Below are 26160 nucleotides of genomic sequence, written 5' to 3' on the forward strand. Positions count from 1 at the left end.
ATTCCTGGAGAATGAGAGTAAGAGGCCAACTTGAGTTATTTTTAAGAGTGCGAAGTTGTTTAGCTCTACTGTAGTAACTGTGTTCATAGTGAAATATAACTAGAATCCTGATGGAATTAAAAAAAGTTGAAGATTGCTAGATTTGGCAACTGGCATATGAAATGTTAAACCTTAAAAGTGCTTAGTGTAGTTACCAATATTGCTTCCAGCCTGTTTAAAATTCTAAAGCAAGGATGGGAAACCTTGAGCCTGGGTACCAAAAGTGGCCCTCCATTACTGTTTTGTCTGGCCTTCTGGGCTCCTTCAGTCTCATGCCCATGCTAGAGTACTTTTTCCTGGTTAGAATGTGACCTTGAATTGTGATAATGCCTCTTGCTTGCCTGGTTGGAGGGAAGCACATACATTTTATAAACCTTTGCATCGCTGGAAGGAAGCTTAATGTACAAAAGTAAATCTCTCTCTTTGCTCCACCCACCCTTGTGTCTGGTCACCCATGCAGCCTTGGATGGTTGCCAACAAAGGAATTTTGCCCTAAGACTGAAAAAGGTTCCCCATCCCTGAACTAGGAGCGTATCTAGGAGTTTGTGAAGTTGGCCCTGCTGAGGGTGCAGGCACAGCAGGACACAAAAATCACGCCTTTCCACTCTGGCTTGGAGTGGCTAGGAGCCCACCTGCCCATCTGCATGCTCCCCAGACTGTTGCTCTGCTGCTCTGGACAGCAGTCAGGTGAAGCATGCAGGCTCCTCTGGGTGCCTTGGCAGGAGCACCTCCCAAGTGAAATGCAGTGAAGAAGGATGTCATAAGACAATCCCTGCTGAATCAGGCTAGCGTCCATGTAATCCATCATCCTGTACTCACAGTGCACGACCAGATGTCTGCTGGAAATCCATTTGGTATTCTGCCGTGGAGGCAGAGCATAGCCATCACGGCTAGTAACCACTGATAGCCTCAACCCCCATACATTTGTCTAATCCTCTTTTTAAGTCACCCAAGTTGGTAGCCATCACTACATCCTGTGAACATAGTTGTGTCTAGTTCAGCATTTTGCTTCCAAAAGTAGCCCATATACAGCAAGGTTCCATATACAGCCCCCTCAGCAATTGCCTAGTTGGTGGCATGCTGCCTCTGAACAAAGACGACAAGATCCTCCATCATTAGCTGTGCATGTGCAATTGAAGAATGTGTTCTAATGCTATATAAGCCACACAAAATTATTTGTACGAGTGAAGACATCACTGCAACTCTCTCATTTAACTTCACCCTGAATGTAACCTTTACCACTTAATAGTGCAAGCTGTAATGATGTTGCATGGTGTGTCCATTGCAAGGCAAGTTATGTTAAGGGAGACACTACATACGATGACAGATCCAGTGTGGGCAACATGCCTTTTCCTGCAGGTATTCCATATCTGTCCCTGCCTCTTTCTGACTGCTGGGGTTTGGGGTGGGTATTCTACCAGCAGCAGGACAGAATGGTGCTGAAAAGGACAGCTCCTCACCTGGCCCCTGCCAAGGAAGCGTCTTCGGTAAAAGTGTCCCCGCGCCACAAAAATACTTCCGTTCCCCCTCTTTCTCCCTTTGGAGAGGGGGAAGGCGAGGTGGCTGCTGCACCTGAGGCCCTTTGCTGCTTGCTCTTGAGGGAGACCCTGCCAGTTCGTAGTCAAGGTTGAAAAGGAAGAGGGCGCTGTGGGTTGCGTTCTGCCCTCCTCAGCTAGGCAATGACCGCACCTTCCTTTCCCTTCGAGCGCTAGAAGAGGCCACCATCTTCTTCCACCCAAGCTTCCACCCAGATTTCTTCTTGTTGTTGTTATTGGCTTGGAGGGCCAGGAAGAACAGGGGAAAGGCCCTTTCTCGGAAACATTTTCTTCCTGCCTGCGCCTTCGCAGGAGAGGCGCGCCATGGCTTGTGCAGGTGCGCCAGGCAGGTCGGTCTTTCGCCCTCCTGCAGCGAGAGAGAGACACTGCACTGGCTTCTCAGCGGTAACTTTCGACCGCAAGCTTTATGTACGCTTACCTGGGCGCAAGTCCAGTCACCGCGCCAGAGGAGTTGTGAAGATTACGCAGAGAGCTCCTTCTCAGCCAAGAGGATTTATATTATTTAATTAATTAATTTTGCAGTGCGGTTTTTTAAAACCCAAGAGAAATTATTGTTTTTTAATTATTTTTAATGGAGGGGGGAGGCAGCAAGAGTGGTATGAGAATCTACGAAATGCATTTTTCTTTCTTGCGTACATACGTAACGAAAAAGAGGTCCGGGTTATTATTAAAAATAAAAATAAAATTCTATACGGCGCCGAGGGTCGGTCTTAGTATTGCCATTTATTGTTGTCATTAAAACAAATTCGCGCCGTGGTCGAAAGACCGAGCAACAGCTCTTGCAGGGAGGATTTACTAGTTGCGCGCGCGCCCCCTTCGCTCCTCGCCTCCCCTCGCAGCGCCCGCCCTGGCTGGCCCTTGCCACGTGACGCGCTCTGTCCAATAGGCAGCCGGGGCGGTGGGGATCCGGCTGGAACCGGTTGGGCCGCGTCCGGCTCTATATAAAACTTTATAAACACCCGATTCAAATTAGTGGGGTCGTGAGCGACACGAGCGAGCCCAACAAACGGAGCCCCCCTTTCTCTCTTTTCCTCTTCTGCTCTTCCTTGCTGCGCGGCTTCTCTGCACCCCCCTCCTTTTTTTATTTTACAGGCGGTTGAGTTTCTCCCTTCCCTCCTACAGAGACCGCGCTTTTATATTTCCAACCCAGCCTCCTTTTTCTCTTTCTCTCCCCCTCTGTCACGCGCCGCCGACATGCCCAAGAGAAAGGTACGTGGCTGCGGCGAGGGAACCTAATGGCTCGGACGGGAGACGGGGAAGGAGGAAGTGGGCAAGAGACATGGTAGTTTGCAGAAGGAGCGGTGCTTATGCGGGGATGAGATTTAGATCAGCCGCCATTTTCTTTCCTTTCTCCTCCTCTTTCTCCCTCTCCCCCCCCCACCCTCCCCGGTTCTCCTTTCCTTCCTCCTCCACGAGCAGTTAACGGTTGTGAGGCGGGGGAAGAGCGCGCGCGCGAGAGGCGTCTCGACGGTGCTTCTGAGGACTTAAAAGTGAGGAGGAGGAGTGGGCGGAGCGGAGCGAGAACGACCGTTAACCGTCGCGCATTCTTGATCGCCGGGGGTAGGGAGGGGGGGAACTATAAGGAAGAAGAGAGAGCGAGAGAGACGGCGCGCGCGCGCGCACTCGAATGGGCGCGAGAATATTAATTATTGGCAGTTTCTCGCCCGCGCGCTCACTTAAGTCCCCACCAATAGGGAAGGGGCACGCGCTCGCCAGCGGGTGGGCAGAAGAGCAAGATATGGAAGATAAGAGACTAAGCTTAGCCGGAGCGAGCTGGTTGTTTTTTTTGGCGGGAGGGTGGTTGGCTGGAGAGAGGCACGTGCGTGGCTGGTTGTAGGTGCTTGGGCGCGCGCGTACGCGCCCGTGCAAACATAAAGCGGGGTACGTTGGAAAAATGGGCGCGTGCGCGCACTCCCACTCGCGTTCTGTCATCCGCCTCCCCCCCCCGCTTCCTTCACAAATAAATACAGTAATGGGGTCGGGGGGGGGCGCAGGCTTTTCTCCCCCGCCATCCCCCGAGCTCCCGAAAAGGCGGGAAGGCCAAAAAAAAGCGGTAGTTTTGAAAGCCCTGGGGGAGGGGAAAGAGCAGCCCTATGGAGTCCTGGCGAGAGACTTGTCAGTTGTTTGCGCGGGGGATGGAGGTTTCCCCTGTCAGTGAAGATGTTGGAGAGGCCCCGCCTCCCGCCCTACATGCGCTCCTTAGCGAATCTTTCCCGCCCCCTGCCTTCTCTCTAAGGGGGAAAGTGACCATCTTAAGTGTTGGGAGGCGAAGGAAGGTTAGAGTTGCCCACACACGTACACGTCGTGGCTTGCTTCTCTGGAGCCCTTTAGGTTGCCAATTCCACGTTTCACTTCAAAGAGGCATTCGGGATTGTTTCCCCAATTGTGTCTTGGGAAGGAGGGGGTCTGTTGGGCCCAGGGGAGTTGCCTGAGCTCTGAATCTAGGGATGATCCCTTAAGGCTTAAAGCGACAAGAGAGTCGGTACAGCCTTAAATGTTGCACAGTGAGTGGTTTCATAGGTCTGAAGAGGCACTAGGGGTAGGCAGGCAAGCAAGGTTCAAATTGCGAGATCAAAATTCCAGAAATAAGTGAGATCTTGGGTCTGTTACACGGACTCAATAGAGGTCATAGTGTTCTGAAATAAAAGGAGCCATTATGTTGCCTAGAGCTGCAGTGTTGGGGAATAAAGAATAATGCATCAAAATTAGGGGCATCTGGCAATGCTGTTATCCACACAACCCTCCCACAAACACATCTCTCATTGGGAGAACATATGGTCACTAAGGATGCAGAAATGCATACAATATAGCCATTTTTTAAAATTAGAAGATACTAGTAATAATTATATCAAATTTATTGAAATGATAATTGTCAAAAACTATGGGAACTTGCATTGAGTAAAACTTGGTTCTGTAGGAACATAAATTGGAATGTTGCAATAGTTGATGCTTCTGACGACACTATATGGCCCCAGGGAGCATCTTCTATGCCGCATATTTTCTTTATGCAACTAGAAAAATTATTTGATTTTTCACAAGCAATTTCTTGGTTTTCTGAGCATAGGATTTAAAATGCCAACATCTTGATTTAAAATATAAAGGCCATAGCTTAGTAGTAAAGCATCTGCCTTGCACACATAAGGTTCCAGGTTCAATCCATGCTCCAGATAAGGCTGGGAAAGACTTGTCTGAAACCCTGGGAAGTGCTGCCAGTCAATGTAGACAATACTGAGCTAGATTGACTAATAGTTTGATTCTGTATATGGCAGCTTTCTGTACTGCATACAGGGAGGAAAAATAATATTAAGTAGTTGTGAGAGTGTGTGCTATTTTAAAATTTGAGGAAAAAGGAATTGGACAAAGATGAGATTGTCAGCTTTGCAATGCATTAAATATTTTTCTTTATATATTTAAGTAACATCAGCTTATCCAAGTTTTGAAACCTCTGAAGAAATTAGATTGATGGTGTAGGGTTTCTTCAGCTGTTTCACTTTTTAATTCCTTGTAGGCTGAAGGAGATACCAAGGGTGACAAGGCCAAAGCAAAGGATGAGGTAAGAGCATTACTATATTTTTATGTTATAGACTAAACCTGAAATCCCAAATGTATTCACTTGCCACTAAACCCCATTGAATTCAGTTGAGCTTACTTCTGAGTAGAGATGGTTAAGCTTGTGGTGTAATTTGCAAAGATTTGTATGTATCTAGCTTTCTTACCACATTGTTCTCATTTTAACCTTACCCGTCAGATGGAGATATGCTACTAGAAGTATGTTAGCTTTCTGATCTTGAAAATTGTATCAGTAGAATGTAATGTGTATATTTGAATGCTGGATTTTAGGTCTCTATTCTAAAAACAACAACTCATTCTAATGGTTAACTTTTCTTTTTTAAAACAGCCACAGCGGAGATCAGCAAGGTTATCTGCTGTAAGTATGTTGTGTGATGGAATGTCCTTTAGGGTTGTTAGCAGTAGTAACTTCTAAAGAACTACTGATAGTCAACTCATTGACACCCTGAAAGGGATTAAGTTGGCTGTTAAGCATGACATCATATACTAAAGTGAACAAATACCTTATTGTTTCAAAACTACTTTTGAATTGTTCTGTCTTTTCTAGAAACCTGCTCCTCCAAAGCCAGAACCTAAACCTAAAAAAACAGCTCCAAAGGTAAAATTCAAATTGTATGCAATTTGAACTCCAATACATCTTTGTTCTCTTGTCTGAGATAGTTATATTCAAACAATTGTTTTAAATTGTGTGAAGTCCTTTATATCAGCAGATGTTTATGGTTTGTGAACTATTAATTATTTCCATTGATTGGCAGAAGGCTGAGAAGGTACCTAAGGGGAAGAAGGGGAAAGCTGATGCAGGCAAGGATGGAAACAATCCTGCAGAAAATGGAGATGCCAAAACAGACCAGGTATAATAGCAATATAGTAGATTTCTTTACTTTGCTAAACTATATATTTAGTGATATGGACCAGCATGTTTCCTCCAAACTCCTTTGTTAATTTGTTGTGAAATGATTGTGTATGAATGGAATAGTATTGTATATGAGATTGCAGTTTTAAAAATTATGTAAGAAATATTTGTCTTCGTTCTTCTGCTCAAGTCTAACATCAATACTTTCTCATAATAGCTTGCATTGTGTTAATGGGTGTGTGTCTGTTTCATATAATTTACATAGATTCATGCAGACATCGGCCTATGTGGGTAGTAAGCTTGCATTAGCATAAAGAAAACTGACGGGACTGCCTTTGTCTTTCAGGCACAGAAAGCTGAAGGTGCTGGGGATGCCAAGTGAATTGTGTGAATTTTTGATAACTGTGTACTTCTGGTGACTGTACAGTTTGAAATACTATTTTTTATCAAGTTTTATAACAATGCAGAATTTTGTTTTACTTTTTTTTTAAAGCTATGTTGTTAGCACACAGAACGCTTCGTTGTTGTGTTTTGGGGGAAGGAGAGGGGACAAATGCCATTGACTCTGTTACTTAGAACCTGGGCTTTTTAAAGCCCCCCTTCAATTTTACAAGAGGGGGTCTACATGGACACAAGAAAGGGGGATTCCCTGATATTGTTCATCTTTTGTTTCTGAAATACTTGAGTGAACACTGAAGTTCCCAAAATGCTTGTGTCTGAGAAGGTACATTTAAAACAGTACTTAGACTTCCTCTGTTCTTTCACATTGTCATTTGCATTGCATTTACCACTCCTTTGAGTGTGGCATAGGGTCTTTTGATACTTGCTCTCATAAATCAGATTCGTACTCACAGTGTCAGGCAATCCAGACTTCTGGTGTCAAATACTATGGGGTGGGGGAAGGATGGCTCTCAGATGAGCCACATTTCTTATATTGTGAATCTTCAAATTAAGAATTCTACGGTTTTGTTTTCCTCTAAAAGTCAGGGTAGGCTTGTGAAAAGTTGTTAAACAACATACTAAATGTGAAAGTGTCCACCCTCACTCTAAACTTTCCCTGTTCCAAGTAAGAATTGAAGATTTCATTGGGTTTTATATAGTAACTTTACATTTTGGTAGTCCAAGAAGAAAGGGGAGTTGGAATTTGTTGTAAAACATTGCAGATTGTAGACCATGTCCTGCCTGAATACCATTGATTGATTGTTTTATGAAAAGTACCTTTAATAAAGCTGGATATTGTTTGGCTTGGACTGTTCTTTTTTTTTTTACTCTGTTCTCTTTGATTTCTAGTGCTTTTCTTTCAGGGTTATATTGGTGAGCTTAAATGTAAGTATATACGTTTCAAAATGGCATCACTGTCATAGAAACACACTAAGCATTGATCTACATGATCAGAAAAACCACATGGTTCAATTCTCTTGGGAATTTTCCAGTTATAAATGTAGGTGAAGGAATTGCATGACAAAATGCAAAAGTAGCATGTCAAGGAAAATTATTCTCCCCTCACCCCTGGTGCTATTTTGAATATTTTGTCATGCTTTTCCCCATCTATGTCCTATAGTGGTATAATCTCAGAAGAGTTCTACCAGCCTTGTATTTAAGAACTAGCCCTGAATACCCATAGGTGATAAGAAATTGCATGTGAGCAGACAGAGGATGGAAGCTCACAGCTGCTGTAAAAGAGGGTGTTTTGCCCCTTCTCCAAGCCCCAGTAGGCTTAGTAAACATTTTTCAAGGCTGGTAACGTTTGTGGGCTTCTTTTGCAATACTGAGTTGTACTGTGTGCCTTTTATCTTAATGTTTAAGGCTCTAGACACTAGTGGGGAACCTTTTTCAGCCCAATGGCCTCATTTCCTTGTGAACAAACTTCCAGGGACCATATGCCAGTAGTAGTTAGGCAAAAGAGGGATAAAACAGTTTTGACTCTTTACCTTTAGGGTTGCCATACATCTGGAATCTCCCAGACATATCTGGAATACTGCAGTTGGCAGCAGTGTCCAGGCGGAAATCAACAGTATATCCGGGAAAATCCGGACGCATGGCAGCCCATGACTGCCGATTTTCCAGAAAAGGAGCTCAGAAACGGCAAATTTCTGTGATTTTGCCAAGAAAGCTCAATAGCTTTTCTGTCCAGATTTTCACTGTTTGAAATATGGCAACCCTACCTTTAGACAGGAGGCTACATTCCAGCCACACACAAGTTGGAGGTTTCAGCATACATGCATAGCTCTCCAAGTAAGCAAGAAGAATTATTGCAGTTCAGCAATACATTCCAGCCAGGCAAAACTACTCAACAACAGTTGGTGAAGGTTGTGCCTTAGAGTCTTCTCTTCGAGGGCCTCATGCAGCTCTGAACCTGAGGCTCCACTCATTCTGTAGACTAAATCTGCTTAGGTAAATTACAAGATTTAGTCATCTTGCCTTTATTGTTCAAAAATAATAGTAATTGATTACATGTGACTCTTGGTGGCTACAGCAGTATGGAATGGAGTAGGAATTCATGGAGAGGTATAGGGTGGACAACTCCATTTGAATGCTTAACACAAGGTTGAATTGAAGGCCAAGAGTGGTATTACCCAAGGAGTAAGCAGTGATTTGGTTTAGATCTGATCATGTTGTTAAATTAATCTTAGAATAACCAGAAAGAAAGTAGCACCATAAAAATACGGAAGATTCAAAGGCTCTAGAATGCAGTGGGACTTTCTTTTTTGTAATATGGAATCAAGTTGAACCCAGCAGGTTGAGAAGAGTGCTGAGACTCAGGTTGGGTGAGACTAAACCTTCCAGTGCATCAGCTCTTTTACAGCACTTTCTATAAGTCCTCATAATGTTTTCAAAATTAGTAACTTAGCATGACCTTCCAAAAGCAGATAGGTGTTAATTTGCATAATTGGATTTTGTGACAGCAAAAAATAAAATTTGAGAATTAAAGAGTTTTGCAGATGCTTGCTGCTTTCATTAGATTGCTCTTTCCTCATAAGCACACCACTCCCAGCTATTCTTTCCATACTATAATGCTGCTGTAGGCCTCTTCTCAGATGCATAAGTTCAGCACACAAAGAAACAAAAACTTGCACATCACTGCTAGGGCGGTACTAAATTTCCTTCTGGAAATGATACAAATCTCCAGGTCTAATGTGGGTTATTTGAAACAACTATCATGTTGGAGCTTTGGGCTGGGCTGTCACCAATATGCTGATGACACTCAGCTCTATCTGCTGATGGATGGCCACACTGACACGGCCCCGAACACACTGACCAGATGCTTGGAAGCTGTGGCTGGATGGTTTCGTGGGAGCCGATTGAAACTAAATCTTTCGAAGACAGAGGTCCTATGGCTAGGTCGGGATGGCATGGGGATGAGGGACCCTTCTCTTGCGGGGGCCCAATTAGTGCCACTGCCTTCCGTTAAGAGTTTGGGTGTAATCCTTGATGCCTCCCTTTCCATGGAGGCGCAAGTTACAGCAACAGCCAAGGCGACATTTTTCCACCTTTCCCGCATCAAGCAGTTGGTCCCTTACCTTTCCCGCGACGGTCATCTCCAGGCTTGACTACTGTAATTCGCTCTATGCGGGGCTGCCCTTGAAGCTGTCCCAGAAACTCCAGCGGGTACAGAATGCTGCAGCGAGGTTCTTCACGGGGTCTCTGCCATGGGAGCATATTCACCCAGTGCTTTTCAAGCTGCACTGGCTCCCGGTGGAGTACAGGGTCAGATTTAAGGTGCTGCTTTTGACCTTTAAAGCCCTTCACGGCCTAGGACCCTCGTACCTACGGGACCGCCTCTCCTGGTATGCCCCACGGAGAGCCTCAAGGTCCATAAATAATAACACCCTAGTGGTCCCAGGCCCTAAAGAAGTTAGATTGGCTTCAACCAGAGCCAGGGCCTTTTCAACTCTGGCTCCGGCCTGGTGGAACGCTCTGCCTCATGAGACCAGGGCCCTGCAGGATCTGATTTCTTTCCGCAGGGCCTGTAAGACAGAGTTGTTCCGCCTGGCCTTTGGCTTGGAGCCAATTTGATTCCCCCCCCCTCTCTTTTTTTCTTCTTCTTTTCCTTCTCCTCTTGTGATGAGGCTACATTTTAATATTTTAATGTTCCATTATTTTAATGTTGTATTTTATTTTTGTTTTTAAGTTGTAATCATTCATCTTGTTTTTATTATTGCTTGTAAACCGCTCTGAGCCTGGCCTTGGATGGGGAGGGCGGGGTATAAATAATAAAAATATTATTATTATTGTAGGGAAGGTGCTTAAGAGGGTGGTGCTGGCTAAGCTCTGTTCTTGTAGGAAATGTTTAGACCCTTTCCAGTCTAGATTCAGGCCTGGTTTGGCATCTGTACCAGCTTTGGTCATGCTGATGGATGGGGAAGGCAACCTTGTTAATTGTGGATCTCTGCAGCTTTTGATACCATCCACCAGGGTATCCTGAGCAGCTCTGAGATAGGTGTTGGAAGCACAGTGTTGCAACCATTATCGGCCCTTTGCGTTTTGAACTGGTAAGTTTACAGGGTTCTGTCACCAGTGGTGTTGAAACATTTGGTGGTGTCATTGGGGGATTGGAGTGGCATCAGTATGCTCTATACAAGCCAGGTGAAGCTGTGCAGGGTCTGGACTCATGCCTGAATTTAGTGGTGTGCCAGTGAATCCCAAAAAGATTGAGGTCCTGTGAGTAGATAGTTTCCAGATCCAGAAATCGGGCAAATTGCTTGTTCTAGATGGGGTTGCACTCCCTCTGAAGGAATGTAGTCCATTATTACCTTTGGCTGGTAGGTCAGTCTTCGCACTCTGGAAAGGGAGTTTGCAAGCCTACATGTGTTAAGCAACTTTTGTTCTAAATTATTCAAAGAATAATTTCTCTAGTACATAATACCCTTTCAAGGCTATGTCCTTGTACAATGACTCAGCACTGCAGTCATTTCCCCCAGTTGATTCCTGTATGATACCATGGCGTTGCCTGGGTGTTTCTGTGGAGCGATGTTTTCATGAGTCCTTGGTGTAGACTTCTGGTTCCCCCCCTGCACCTCCCACACATTCCATCCCTGTTTTCTTCCAGCAGCACCTGATTACATCTCCCTTAACCAGATGTACTCCAAATCGCACTTCCATCTCATTCTCCCTCTGTTTCTCTCCCCGCCCTTAACTGCTTCAACTTTCACTTTCCCAACATCCCAAATCCCTTAGTAACAGTTGCCAAGACTGCCCATAACTGTCTCACACTTAACTATTTACATTTAACTTAGTCCCTGTTTTCCCAGGTTAACTAGCCTTAGCAATATATTCAATCCAAAACAAAAATGGTAAACTTGTCAACACAAACATGCATGCATAAAAATACTTCTGCCACACCTATGTTACAGCTATTTCTGAGCAGCAAAATCCTAGCCTGATGGCCTATGGGCTGGTAACCTCTAGAAAGTATTGGTGTAATGGGCTGGTTTTCAGACTGGTTTAGCAGCTATAGATACAAATTGCAATAGTCTCTTGTTGAATATGACCATAAGCATGTAATGCCTCTTCTAAAGTTAGTGCAGTGGCTGCCAATATACTGCAAGGCCCAACTCAGGATATATTTGTATTGAAAGCCCTATACAACTTGGACCCTGGAGACCTGAGAGGACAGCTGCTCCTATACAGACCTTCTCACTTAGTAAGATTTACCAGGAAGGCCCTCCTAGCTGGAGCATCTCAAGCTGGAGCAAACTATGAAGTAAAAATGAGAGAGCTTTCTTGGAGATGACCCCAGCTCTCAAGCTCCCTGCGGAGTTTTGGCCTCCAATTGAAGATCTGGCTTTTTTTCTGGGATATGCGCTAAAGTTTGGTGCCAGGATGGATATACTGTTGCTAGTTGTAATTCATCTGCTTTTTATGTGAGTTCTATTGCTGTTTTAACAATTTGTAAATTTTAGTATATATATTTTTGGTCACTGATGATGTAAGTCATCTTGTAAAGATAGAATCTCTGAAAGGTGGGATAAAAATCTATATCAATAAATAGATTTGCTGGCCACATTTGCAAAGTGTGCCCCTTTCTGTATCTGGCTGGTCAAGGTAATTAACATGAATATACAGTCCGAAGCATAGGCTCAATTTATGCACACGCTCAATGCAGTAATCAGATTATTCCCCCCACACACACACACATTGGGGGTTCTGGTAAAACATTTTTCTACATTGTGGTCTTTGATGTTCTACTCATCAAGTTTATATGTCCCTGATAATTGATTTTTTACATGAATAATGGAAGGTAAATATGTAGTTAATTGTAGTTTGGCATTTAATTATTCAGCTTTGAGGAATAAAATAAGTTGCTATGCCCAAATTGTAAAATTAAATTTGAATCAAATTATAAATGAGATTTCTTTTGATATTGAAAGGTGGGGACCTCTAAACCTCTCCCTTTGGAAAAAGGTTAATGTCCTCAAAATGAATGTTGTTCCAAAGCTTTTACACATTCTTAGAGGATTACCAATATATATTCCCAAATTATACTTCCAAAAAATAAATCTTGTCTGTCACCAAAAATAGCACTGCATAAAATGCAACTTCCAACTCAGGAAGGTGGCTTTGGGCTCCCAAATCTGGAATCATATCAGCAGGCTTACCTGCTGAGTAAGATTAATTATTGGAGAGCTAGCAGGAATCCCAATTGGGCTACTCTCGAATATAGTTTCTGTGAACCTCTTGTAGGGTGGACTAAACTCAGCTCCAATTTTATGAAATATCCTATTATCCTGGAGACTATTAAAGCACCTATAAAAATTTGGATGAATATAAATAAAAATAATGATGACCCCCATCAGCATGAGAAATAAACAATATGGGCCAACCCAAAATTGAAAATCAAGTAATAATATGGCAAAATTGGATGAAAAAAGGTATTTTGACATTGAATCAATTAATTGATGAAAATTATAAACTTGTGGAATATAAGACTTTGCAAGTAAAGTACGGATTAACCAGTGAAACACAAGGGCAATGCATCCAATTGAAACATAAATTGGAAAGGCAGTTTGGCCCTGACGCTATAGCAGCATCGGAAACACCCATGCTGCTACAAGATTTAATCTCTGCAACAAAAACAAAAAAACTACACTTGCACTATATAAAACCCTACTCAACAGGAAGAAATATGATTTAGAATATGATAGAAAAAATGGAGTGAAGAGTTAGGGGTACAGATAACAAATGATATATGGGAGTCAAGTATAAAATCAACAGAAATAGCCTCTATGGATCTAAGACTAAGACTTATTCAACAGAAAATAATATTCAGAGTCCACTGGACTCCAGCAAAACTCTACCAGAAGAAAATAACAAATGCAGACAACTGCTGGAGATGTGGGAGTAAAAATGCAAACTTAGTACATATGTTGATTAACTGCCCGATGATAAGATCATTTTTGTGCGAGGTGAGGATATTTATAGCAAGAGTAATAAAAAGAAATTTTTATTTAGGGGAACTGAATTTAATTCTAAATTATATTCCGGAAACGGAGATTTTAAGGGGTCAAAAAAATGGATGTACCGTGCTATATTAGAAGCAAAAAAACTTGTTTTGATGAATTGGAAGAGCTGCAAAAAGATTCCATTGAGCACATGGATTGATAATATGGACAGATTAGCTACATATGAACGAATTGCTTGTTGATGCAAAATAAGAATGGATAAATATGAAGAAATCTGGAATGAATATTTAAGCGATAAGGCGGATAATGGAGGGGAGGAGAGAGAGGTGGGAAAATATTGTTTAAAAAGGTGTTAGTCATAGGTATATCAGTGTATTCAAATCTGAATTGTCATTTTGTGTTATTGTTACCATGGCTTTTGTTGTATGTGTCTTTTGCGGGTGATGTTTGTATTGAAAAAATGATTAAATAATATTTTTTTTAAATGCTCAAAACAACTTTTCCAGAAGTTAAGATCAAAATGTAATGCTGTTTCCAAAACCTATGGGTGCTGCCCAGATAGAATAGATTTTGTAACCTTAGGCAGTACAAGCCAGATTTTATATTATGTGCTTGAAACCACCCTTATATTTATTTCTTCCCTATTTGATTCCATCAATAAAGCGGTGGTTACTCTATTACCATCTCATTTACTAATTTGAACTGGCCAGTCTTGATAGATTTTACTTGTCACATGGTTTGATTTGTTGTGCTTTTAGTTTGGAAATGACGCACTTGTGGTCCACCAGATGTTGGTGAATTCCCAACTCCACATTAGTTTTATTTCTTTAACAATATGCATACAGTATACCTTGGGATGCGGGTGGCGCTGTGGTGTAAACCACTGAGCCTTGGGCTTGCCAGTCGGAAGGTCGGCGGATCGAATCCCCGCGACGGGGTGGGCTCATGTTGTTTGGCCCCAGCTCCTGCCAACCTAGCAGTTCAAAACCACGTCAAAGTGCAAGTAGGCGGGAAGGTAAACAGTGTTTCCGTGTGCTGCTCTGGTTCGCCAGAAGCAGCTTAGTCATGCTGGCTACATGACCCGGAAGCTGTACGCCGGCTCCCTCGGTCAGTAAAGTGAGATGAACAACGCAACCCCAGAGTCATTCGCGACTGGACTTACTTGTCAGGGGTCCTTTACCTTTACCTTTTTTTATACAGTATATCATTTGATTCTAGTGTAACCTCTAAGTGGTTTACAAGAAATATTAAAATTATCTTTCTCCTTTCTTAGTTAATATTCAGCAGAACTCAAAGATTGTAAGAGTTTACTCAGTTGGAAAGGATTGTGGTAAGTTTTGCCTTTGGTGATTTGTATTTTTATTTTACTTATCCTTTTAAAGTATACTGCTCTCCACAAATGTGCCTGTAAAAACTATCGCTCAGAGTTTCTGATTTCTGCATGACAGTGTGCCTGGTTGCAAGTCTTCAGAACGTTAGTCACTTTCTTCATACTATACAATCCCTTGCTTGCCCATACCTCCCAGGTGTTTATGCCACCCTTTGGAGAGAGAAATAAATTTGTATCTACTAGAACCCAACTATGGAATTTAGAGAAAGAAGCAATCAGAATTGAGACAATACATTGGCACTTCAGTGCATGTTTATTTGGAAGTAAGTCCCATTGAACTCACAGCTTTTGAGTAGACTTGTCTAGAATTTGTAGCCTAACACCACCATTGTGAGTACATCGGTATTGTTTCCATTGAACACAATGAAATTTGCAAATATAGGATCTGACTGAAAGCAACTTTTGTACTTCGGATTCCCATAGATATGAATGTTCACACTGCAAAGAAGACTGTGTAGATTTCATTTTCAATAATGGTGCCAAAGTGTCTACTATAGACCTTGCATGTTCATGCAAATATGAGTTTTTCATGTTCAAGTAATGGATGATTTGTGCCTTCTCTTCAAATTGTAGCGCAGGAAATTGTGGTTTTCATTCTCATGATATTTGTGCATGACTGCCAAAAAAAAGCTTGATTAATGAGAAATATAAATCTTTTAAAGTGGCTGTACATTGTATAACTTACCTTTACTATATTTTTAGTCCTTTTCTTCTAAGCATACTTTAGAATGTGTATTTGTACATTTGACTAATTTAGGCAGTTTTCCAAATTAAAACTATAATTGTGCATAGAGGCTGAGGAGAGAGGACTCCTGTTTTAATCCAAATATAACAAGACTAATTGCAACAGTGTAGTAAAAGGGGCCATAGCTCAAGTACTATAGTATCCGATTTGCATGCAGAAGTACTTAGGTTCAATCCCTGGTATCGGATTAAAAAATGAGCTGCTGACAGGTTATGGAAAAAAATCTGTCTAAGATCCTGGAAAGCTACTGCACAATAGTGACCTAGATAGACAACAAGAGCTAGAGAGCCACAGGTTAGCTAACCTGATACAAATTTTCTGATAACTTGTATTTCTTTCCAATCATTTTCCTTAAAAGTCAAACTTGGCACTCTTTTTATCACATTTGATAAAAATGCTTGTGGGCCCAGGGCAGTTACTTTGGTGCCAAATAACTTCAGGCCTCCAGTTGTCCATTTCTGTTTCATATATTGTCCAAATACACTCTGAGATGCCTTTTAGGGGAGAAAATGCTTTTGATTGCTCCCAAAAGAAGACAATTCTCAAAACCTGTTGGTATAAATGTTTTGAGGGGTGTTACAGTGGGTTTTATTCAGTGTTCGGCCATGCTCAGAGTGGGCCTAATGGAATTAATCAACACTGCTAACTTGGGTCTATTTAATTTCAATGGGTCTACTCTGATTAGAACTTCACTGGCTACAATCCAGTAGCTTTATCATGATAAAAATTGAATTATTCTTTGTAATGACAATAATTATCATTATTGGCAAAGTCTTGGTATGTTTGATGACCAAAAAGAAATCATACTTGTTTATGTATTAATAGTTCAATTCAGAAATTCCAATATGAAGCTATATCTGCTTTCCTCACACAAAAGGCATTTTTTAAAAGGTTCAAGCTTTGTTACAAACAAGATTATATGGTAGATGTGCATTGCAGTTGCCTATATATAAGTGATCCACTTCATGAAGTGTGGAATGTGGAAGTGTGTTGCCCAATTTTTTCTTCCTTGATGGCAAACCCCACAAAGACATTTGATATGCCTTGGAGTTTCCTAATCTCCAGTCTTGTGAGAAGGGAAATCCTTGATTCCTACAGTAGATGCAAAACATACAGAGTGATCCTTTTTCAGCTCGAGTGTTTGAGTCTGTCAATTTGTTTATCATTGCAGTGAGCAATTTCCCTTCACACATGCAATATTTGGTTATATTCCAGCACTTTGCAATTTAAAAGCATCACAGAAAGCTCAGTTTAAGAAATTTTGAAGATGTCAAGTAAGTCCCTTTGGAAATTATCTCCTATGCTGGTCAGTTGCAGAATTGTGCACATTAGAAACAAAAGAGTTGTGTGGAGGGTTTTTTAAAAGAGAAAACTTTAAATTTCCTATGTATTGGCATAATCTTGCAAAACTATTTAATTGCCCAACAGGGAGGAAGTATTCCCCTTTTCTCTCTCTCTTAAAGTAGACCAATTGAAGTTAGCGTAACCTGTCTATTAATTTGCCTATTAATAAAAGTGGGATGTTACATATGGAGGAATTTGGCAATGGGTTATTGGAGCCTTCTCTCAAAACGAACTGGAACTGACACATTTTATGCATTCTTGGTCCAGTGAAATGGGGCACAGTGTATTTTATTCCTAAAACAACAACAACTCAAATGAAGTCCCAAGTGTTGAATTATTTCATCCTATCACAAACTAAGGGACTGTTTTTGAATTCGGTGAGTCTGGGCTCAAATTGCAGCTCTTAGGGGAATAATTGCTTTGTATGTTTCTATCTTAATTGCAATTACTTGCAATATGCTACCTCGAATAGCAGGAAGGTCCCTCAGGTAAACCCTTAAAAAGGCATCTAGGAAAAAAGAATGTCGAAAACATAAAAACTCCATTAATGACAATTCCATAAACTAAAATAACTGATTATGATCTGTTGTGTCTATTTTATTCAGTTTTAAAATATGCTGCTCTTCAACCAGTTAGGCAAATCTGTACATTTTGGTTTCTCTCAGGCTGGGTTTACATTACTATCGTAAAGCAGAGCTAGGTTGCTTTCCCCCCAATTTGAATCTAAGCTGGTTTAGCAGGGAATGCATCAAAATGCAGTCTTTTGCAAGGAATGACAGGATAGATAAGGATTGTGGCTGTGTATACTGCTTCCCAAAGCAGCAGTGAGAGCTCACTAGATGCATAGTAAACAGGACTGTGTACACAGCCTCGATTTCTCGTTTTCCAAATCTTAAGTTCAGTTCTCCACATTCCCATACCAGTTTGTGATTCAGAAAAATGTCCTCCTGAAAATTCATCAGCATTTTAGTGTGAACTTCTCATAGAAATTTTTGCATGCCATTTTCTTAATATATACATTTTTGCAAAGCAGGGCTCCCTACTTTAAAGCATTTGTGTGTGTTATTTTCACTAATGTATGCCTTTTATGCACCCTGTATTTGCATTTTTATACTCATTGCTTCATTGGAGAACAACACTGTAAATTTTGAAGGCTGGCTGGGCTTTGATTTGCTGATGATCTTGGAAAGTGTGAATTATGTAGATCCACCTTTAAATGCAAACCAAAATGATGATCTCCCACAACCCTATTTTCAACCTTTACCTTATTAAGACTAGAATTCTGTGTGCTTAACTGGGAGTAAACCTTATTAAACTCGGTGGAACTTGCTTCTGAGTAGATAGCTATAAGATTGCCCTGTAAAATAGCCCTCTTTCCACAGCAACCGCACAAGATTCAGAAGAGCTGGTTTACACTTTATGCAGTGTTGTGCTAGTGTTGCACCAGTATTTCCTGCTGTGAGGACACATTGTACAAGAAAGACACACATCTCCAAACACACAGTTGCTCCAGCTGCTGGGCTGGACAGGCTGCTGACAAAGAGAATATATTAAATGGCTTTTGCTTATCGAGAAAGCTCAACAATTAAACAAGTCATTGTTATTTTATTGCAGTGAAATCACACTGCAACTTTAAAAGGGATGGCTTCTTGTCATGTACCTAGTTTGAACGCCTGGAACTCTATTTTAACAGAAAACAGTTTGTTTCCACAATGAATTGATAGAGACTGCTTGAAATAGCCTAGGTTAAACATCTGCAGTGATGTAATGTATTCCACTGGAGTGGTGTCTTGACTCAAAGTTGAAGGCGAGATACAAACCATCAGACAAATCTCCACATTTAATGTCTACTGTAAACACAGTACTGCCTGGCTTTGGTTCACAAGGTCATCTCGCTAACGCATTTAAATAAGAACCATTTTGTTCTGCAGTTCAGTGTCGGACAAAAAAATATGTTGTTCACCTCACTGTCCACTGTGGGGGAATTTTACACCATTAATTACCTCATTATCATGTTAGGACGGTAAATATCCTGCAGGTGGGGATTAGGCTTGTAGGTGATGTCTATTTTATTTTTTATTTTTGCAATTTATATTCCACCTCTCCTCTAAGAAGCTCAAAGTAGCGTAGATAGTTCTCGGCTTCATGTTATCCTCACAGCATCCCTTAAAGGTAGGTTGAGTTGAGAGTGAGTGACGAGCCCAACATGTGTTATGAGTTTAAAAAGCAATTTCCCTCCTTGCAGATAACAGGGCTCTTTCAGACTGGAAAGAAAAAGTGATCCCTTATCTCTTTCCCACTTCTAGAAACTTCCTACGCATGTGGTATATGCTACAGCAATAAGCCTCTCAGATTTGGAGTTGGCAACCAGTTCCCAAGCTGTAATTCTTGATAGCACCACAGAGGAGGTTTCAGCCAGATGGGAAAGGAGGAAATGGTGTCCCTTTTCCATCTTCTGAATCCTGCCCTACTTTGAGCTCCAGCAGAGTGCTCCAAGCTCCTCTTCCAAGTGGCCTGGAGTTCTGAACAAGAATACTGCTGTCCAGGGCTGGGGATTCTCACTCAACATTTTATTGCAGCCCTCCCTTCTCATATCTAGCAGCTGTTTATCCCTCCTGGGTTTGTCAAATTCCTTTTGAAGTCACCTAAGCTGATGAGTTTATGGAATTCACTGCCAATAGCCAATTGTATTCTCTGTGCAGACGTACTTTCTGCCTACCCTAAATATACTCCCAGTCAACTTCATAGGCTACCCCCTAGTTCTAGGATTATGGGGGCACAATATGAAGTCCTTTTTATCCATTTTCTCCACACCATGCATAATTTTATCAGACTTGATCATGTCCCTACCCCACCCCTCCTTAGTAATATATTTTTTTCTAAACACCTGAGAGCCCAAAACTCTTCCAGCGATTCCTATAAGCACAGTGTTCCAACCTTCATTTTGGTTGCTGCACCTTTTCCAGCTCTTATATATGGTGGGATGACCAGAACTGTTCAATGTATTCCAAATGTTGTCACGTGGCAAATTTATTTGAGGGCATTACTATAATGCCAAACTTATTACCAGTCCCTTTCCTAATAGTGCCCAATAGGATGGAATTTGCCTTTTCACAGCTGCCACAAAGTGAGTTGATGTTGTAAATGATCCATCCACCGTAACCCACAGATCTCTTTCCTATTTAAAGCCATTTAGCCCCATCTCTCTGGGTGTATTTGCCCTGATTTACACATGAAACCTTACTTACCATTTTGTTCCCCATTCATCTAGTTTGAAAATATTATTTTGGAGTTCTTTACAGTCCACTTGGGTTACATGTCTGAATAATCATTTTCACTCGCCATACATCTTATCAGGGACTGCTTTTAAAACCTGTTTAGTTTTCAGCAACAGTTGTGATGCAATTGTGAAAGGTCAGGGAATTTTCACTGTAAGCCCTATTGTGGCCTATAGGGGGTGTTTCACACTTGACTTAAGTGGCTGTTATTTCAGTAGGGTTTGTAACTCGAATATAAAATCTTCATTCACCAGAATGCACACTCATGTTGCAAATGCCACCCCTCCATTTTCACATAAATAATGGTTAGATAGTAACATGTATGTCATCTGGTTGGCCACTGTGAGAAAAGGATGCTGAACTAGATGGGCAATTGGCTTGATCCAGCAGGCTCTTATAAACCTGAAAAAGGTCCCGCTTCTGAGAATTTACAGTCGCCTGAAATTTCTTCAACAGTGGAACTGAGGAATTGGGACTATCCTCTTTGATTGGGAGGAAATCTGCCAGTTGAGATTTCTATATTGCGGGGGATTGGACTAGATGACCCTTGGGTTCTCTTCCAACAATTCTAAGGTGTGTGCCTGAAGGTTGTGTGAAAAGGCTCCTAGTCTAATATTTTGCTAGCCTTCTTTTTCTCTGTGGTCATATGCCTATTCTACCACGTGGTGGCGCCAGCAAACTATTAAACCAGTGGCTGAAACCAATCTGGAAGGAATCTGTGGGCTCTAGCACTGGAATTAGAAGACAGAGGCTTAAAATGCAACAATATTCTATATTTCCTTTCCATTCCATACCCCAGACACTCAGTATCCTGTGCCCACTGAGCATGCTCAGTCCTCACTGAGCTGCTTTTGGTCTCCTGATCCCTTCCCCAGCTTCGGTACCACCCTCCACCTAAAAATGTACTTATACATCTACAAACCTTGGGGTTACCCCAAGCCTGCTGCTGACGCCTTCCTCATGTGTGTGAATGGTACTGTTGTCCTATGGGCGTGTGCATGTGAATGTAATATAGCTATGTTCGTTTTTTTACTTGCCTGGGGTGGGTGTGATGACTATAGGGGCCATCAAGATGAATTCCTGCTCTTCAGATTTCTACCACTACACCACTGGTTATCTGTCTCTGAATTTCAGTGTTACCTAAACTCAGTCTTCTATTTACTTCGCTCATTTGTCCAGATTTGCATACCACCTTTCATCATTGATCCCAAGGCACTTCACAGCAATACATAAAGAAGGCATAGAGAGGCCTGCCGCCTCTGAATGTGTTACCCAAACTTAGAGAACCAGTTCTGCTTTCTGCCTGGAGGAAGGTGTTGCTGTTGCCTAACCCTAATTAAATTACTGCGGTGGTGGGACAATTCAAGGCAATGAAATGTTGTTAACTGAGCAAATGAGGCCTTAGTTCTATATTTCCTGCTCAGAGCTGCCTAGATGGGCAGAAAGCATAGTTTTCTTAGAAATGATGATGAGGGGAGGAAGAGGAGGAAGAAGAAGACATGGTTTATTTAGTTATGGTAGCTGAGGTTAGTGTGTAGAGGTAAGTAGAAGATCAGCTAATATGGCTCTAGGCTTGTCAGCATTGGGAAAGCTGAACTGATCTAGTCCCACAGGACTTTCTTTTAAAATGTGTCCTACAAGGAGCTACTCTTTGATTTTAAGTTGTTTTGGGTTGCCCTGGGCAAGATAAAGTGACGGGCAAATTTGATAATAAAGTAAGTAAAAACAACATTCAATTGGTGTTACTGTCAATGGACTGACACTAGGCAGGCATCCTACAGCATTCCTTTATTTTTATTTTTAATATGCATTATATTGGTTTTCAACAGTAACACCAGAAGTACAACATAAAAATGAAAACAGCATATGGAATACATATTATTGGATTGTCGGTTACAAAAAGTAACAGTAAGGAAGATACATAATCAGTTCAATTATTAATTAGCACTCTACATGCGTTATAGTGAGTTGCAGTAGCTGTGGCTACAGCATTCTTTTATAGTTAGTGACAAAGCTGGCTCTGATCTTCTTTACAGAGGAAACAAAACTCAAGGGGCTTGCAAACATTCTAGAGAACTGGTCTCAAAATTTAAGGTGACATTAACAAATTGGAGCAGAGACTAATATCAAGCACTGACAGTTAAAAAATACGCCTCTGTATAAGATGCATTGGGCCTGGGGTGACTAAGTTGCCTTCTTCATGTTTGTAATGGGCCACAAGTGCTCACTGGTTTGTTGCCCTCACCTGGCCCTTTAAGCAAGCCCCAATCCACACCACCACACTTCCAAGCACCAACCAGGCAATGGCTCCAGAGGAGTCCAGGGAAGAGAAAATAAATGTGAAGGGCTGAATATGCCCTCCCAGGTCCAACAGTTTCTGGATACTTAGCAGTGGTTTTTTTTCCCCATAAAAGTGCTTCTCAGCAGCTGGGAGGACAAAGGCTGAAGTTATCTGCACAGTGTCCTTAATTTACATGCCACTAGAAAGAAAAAGTTGCACAGAGGTCTCCCTCAAAGAGGATGCAAACTAAACTTTATATTTATTTATACATGCATGCATATAATTTATGTACTGCTCACCATTTAAAAAATCTCTTTGATTTGCAAGAAAGAATACAGTCATAGGATCCCAAGCCAAAATCTCCGGGATCCATAGTATCAAAATACAATAAATACTAAATTGCAGCACTTACTGGCACAGTTCCCAAAAAAAGTTTCAGTACTTGTTTCAATAAATGATGGCTGTGTGGGAGAGAAGGTCAAGGGAAGGGAAAGAGACATGGGGGAAGCAAGACTGACAACAGAGACAAGCAAGCAAATGGCTTTTGAATGTGCAGGGTGTAAGTTTCATGCGGGGATTTTTAAATGGGGGTTGAAGCAAGAGAGAAAAGTGGCTCCAAAAAGGGTAAGTCGGTCAATTCCAGTTTCAATTTTTCCCATCTTAACTTCTCCAAATGTCCACATCAGTTTGCAGTTTTTAAAAAATAAGTCTTAATGAAAATCTTTTCAGTGTGAATTCCTCCTAATATACACGTTTTTGCAAAGCATTTCCCCTGATATAATTATTTTTGTATGTTGTTTTCTCTTATATATGCATTTTTATGCACATACCATCGCAGTACATGCATTTTTGTACTCATCACTTGGCTGGAGAACTGCACTGCAAAATTCGGAGAAGTGTGAATTTTGAAGGTTGGCTGCCTTTCAGGGCTTGTCCACACTTCGGCTTGTCCTGTGCCTACAACGTGGCTTTCCACTTGACCCATGCTTTCTGTGCATGGGTCCTGGCAGTTTTGCCTTTGCCCCCGTTTTCCCCCTGAAAAGGCTGCTCTTTAGCATTAAATCAGAACAGACAGCAATCTGCAGAAAACCCAATTGCCATTTGTTCCAATTCTGTGCTAAAGATCATGTTTCCCCAAGGGAAAGCAGCTGGGAAAGCGGGGGCGTGGATAAGCCCTCAGTTCATGCCTTGTATCAGAAAGTGCTAAGTAGGTAGAATTGCCTTTAAATGTGAACTGACTGATTTCTTCCCCCATCCCCAGGTCTACAGAGAGCTTCTAAGAAGCAGTGCCAGTCATAAGGGGCTAGTCAGAGACTTAAATGAAAGCATCAGGCTTTTAGATCAGCTGACCGTGGTCATGCACATGGATATAATGGGAAAGAAGGGCAGAAAGAAGGTAAAGAGCAATTTCATGCTGCATGCATGAGATCCAACACTCCTCGTCTGTAGGCTTAATCACTCATCACCACCAGATATATTGCAGACAAATGGCACATTCTTTTTCCTGCCCCTATATAGGTGATATACTCAAAGCCAGTCATAGCCTAATGTGGATTGTTGTTAAACATTTGGTGTTGGGACACCTTATGGGTGGAGTTGCATCTCCCCAGCCTATCCAAACCATCTCATGGAAGAATGCAGCCTAATCCTCTCTTACAGCATCATTTAAACATCTCTTTCCACTGTACTGACCTCATTTCTGCTGTCATTTTGCATCTGAACTGCCAAAAGTGGGGCTTTATGTGTGCAGCTTTTCGAAATAGGTAGGAAGGAATGCACAGACACTTGGAGGTGTGATAAATGATCTGGAAGCTGTAGCTCTTTTTAAAGGAATTGCAGACGTCACGTTTTGAGCAGTTTATTTTATCCCCACCCCACCGGCAAATCTACATCCTTTACGCAATTGCAGCATACATGTGGCTCCCCAATCAACTAAATGCAATGTGATTAAAAGTGTAGCCAAACAAACACACAGGAAAGTCAATGTCGAGTTCAATGAATTGTTTGAAATGTGGTGTAGCAGTGTTAAGGGTGCTGAGAGTTGTTAGGCAAACTCTATTCCCCTCATAGAGCTACAATTTGCAGAGTTCCTTGGGAAGAGGGATTGACTTTTAAACCACTATAGATTGAAATGAGAGGAATATGTGGCCTTCTAACAGCTCTCAGCACCCTTAACAAACTATAGCTTGCAGCTTTATTCTGGGGGAAGCTATGACTACTTGAAGTGGTGTGATATTTAAGTGTATAGAACAGGTGGGGTCTAGGACCTGGTGGCAGAGTCAGTATCAATCTGTAGTGTAGTGAAGAGGGAATGCAGTGGAGTGTACCTCTGGATTTTATTTTAATTATTTTTCTGGAGCAGGAGCAGCCAATCAAATGAGGTGTAGAGGAAGTCTGAGAATGAGAATAAGAAGCAGACACTGCATACTCAAACCTGATAGTTCATTCCTTTTCTTTGATGGGGTTCACACTTTAAGTAGGAACATTTCTTTGCAAGATGGTTTGTATTTTAACTGAAAGTTAAAGGCTGCAGTTGAGCTAGTTGAACATACTTTGGGTAAAACTCACGAGTTTTACAAGTTGATCCTATGCAGTCTGAAGTAAGAAGTGGTGACTGGTGCCTATTGTGACTGGTGAGGTGGAAGACAGGATGGCCAGCAGTAGGTGGAGCCACAGCTAATGAGAGACAAAGCCAATTAATTCTAGTTTTGTCATCAACATTCTCCCTGCTGAGCTCTACAAGGGAAGCACTGAGCCTAAGCTGACAGACCTTGCACTTTGAATTGGATGTAAGTAAGAAGGCCAGAAGGTGGGGGCTGGCTGAGGACACGATGAGGTTGCTGGGCAGAGCCGGATTACGAAATAGGCAGAGTAGGCCCCATGACAATGGATCAAAATAATACTGATTTGATCTTGAAAGAAAATTGCAAGCAAGCTTTCTTAGTTCATTGTTATCCCATTTAGAGCACGTGCACAAGAAACCTCCAGATACAAAGTTTTATGTGAGTTAGATTCTGGTAGAATATTTGTGAGTAGCCAAGTAGAAGCTTCAAGATAATTTGCAAGGCCCCCCCCCCAATTTTTTTTGACTGCCTGGCGCCTCCACAGGGTTTAATCCAGCACTGTTGCTGGGGCAGTATCCTATTCAACCTAATAGGCCAGCCTCTCCTGGAAGTAAGCACACCTCAATGAGTTCAATGGAGCTTACTCGCATGCAGTAAAAAAATGCATAGAATTGCAGTCATGCTGATCCTAATAAACTGGGTGTTATGCTATATACTGTGACTATATATATGCACACACGTGTATACCCCACACTCCATCACCACTATGCCTCTGGTGTCAGTAATAGGTGGTAGGTCATGAAATCAGAGGCAGATATAGGGCAGAGAACACAGGGCACAGAGTCAAGGGGGTGTCTGCCTGCCTCCTTCTCAAAGTATAGTATGCTCTTGCTTCGGGAAGGAGGCATGAGGGCTCTGGCAGGGTCCTAGAGCCAGTGGCGGGCCTTGGTGTCTCAAATTTTAGTGGTTCCCTGTGTGATGCCAAAATCGGGCACCCCCTGCCTCTCGCCTTCCATTGGATGTCATAGTTGCAGTGCCTGCTGCAGCTCCCCATACATTCTGCACCTGGTGCAACCGCCTTTGCTAGAGCTCTCCATAGCCCTTCCCAAAGCTGAGCAAGCAACTAGGCTTTGGGAA

General features: G+C 42.0%; 2 protein-coding genes across 3 annotated transcripts in view; both read left to right on the forward strand.

Annotated features, from left to right (window-relative positions):
* The first annotated feature begins 2453 nt into the window (after nucleotides 1-2453).
* HMGN2 (high mobility group nucleosomal binding domain 2) lies at nucleotides 2454-7268 on the forward strand. Of its 2 annotated transcripts, none has more exons than XM_083751006.1 (6): nucleotides 2454-2804; nucleotides 5104-5148; nucleotides 5494-5523; nucleotides 5713-5763; nucleotides 5921-6016; nucleotides 6365-7268. In XM_083751006.1, exons 1-6 carry the CDS (start codon nucleotides 2790-2792, stop codon nucleotides 6398-6400), a joined length of 273 nt encoding a protein of 90 aa, XP_083607132.1. In that variant the 5' UTR covers nucleotides 2454-2789; the 3' UTR covers nucleotides 6401-7268. The 2 variants fall into 2 exon arrangements, with proteins under 2 accessions (XP_083607132.1, XP_083607131.1); XM_083751005.1 differs by lacking the exon at nucleotides 2454-2804 and adding an exon at nucleotides 3553-3648.
* Nucleotides 7269-14694: 7426 nt separating this feature from the next.
* RPS6KA1 (ribosomal protein S6 kinase A1) overlaps nucleotides 14695-26160 on the forward strand; it is a 113326-nt gene continuing 101860 nt past the window's right edge. The window contains exon 1 of the mRNA XM_083750747.1: nucleotides 14695-14751. The gene's annotated coding sequence lies outside the window, so the exon portion shown is untranslated. The remainder of the gene's footprint in view (nucleotides 14752-26160) is intronic.

Source organism: Podarcis gaigeae, assembly GCF_964106915.1.
Source record: "Podarcis gaigeae genome assembly, chromosome: 8".
NCBI classification, from domain to species: domain Eukaryota; kingdom Metazoa; phylum Chordata; class Lepidosauria; order Squamata; family Lacertidae; genus Podarcis; species Podarcis gaigeae.

What these genes read in the sequence shown, in the direction of transcription:
- HMGN2 (XM_083751005.1), top strand. Translation starts at nt 3,568, where the DNA reads ATGGGGTCGGGGGGGGGCGCAGGCTTTTCTCCCCCGCCATCCCCCGAG. An exon ending in AGGCCAAAGCAAAGGATGAG is followed by an intron (nt 5,149 to 5,493) that starts GTAAGAGCATTA and finishes TTTTTAAAACAG; the next exon opens with CCACAGCGGAGATCAGCAAG. An exon ending in GAGATGCCAAAACAGACCAG is followed by an intron (nt 6,017 to 6,364) that starts GTATAATAGCAA and finishes TTTGTCTTTCAG; the next exon opens with GCACAGAAAGCTGAAGGTGC.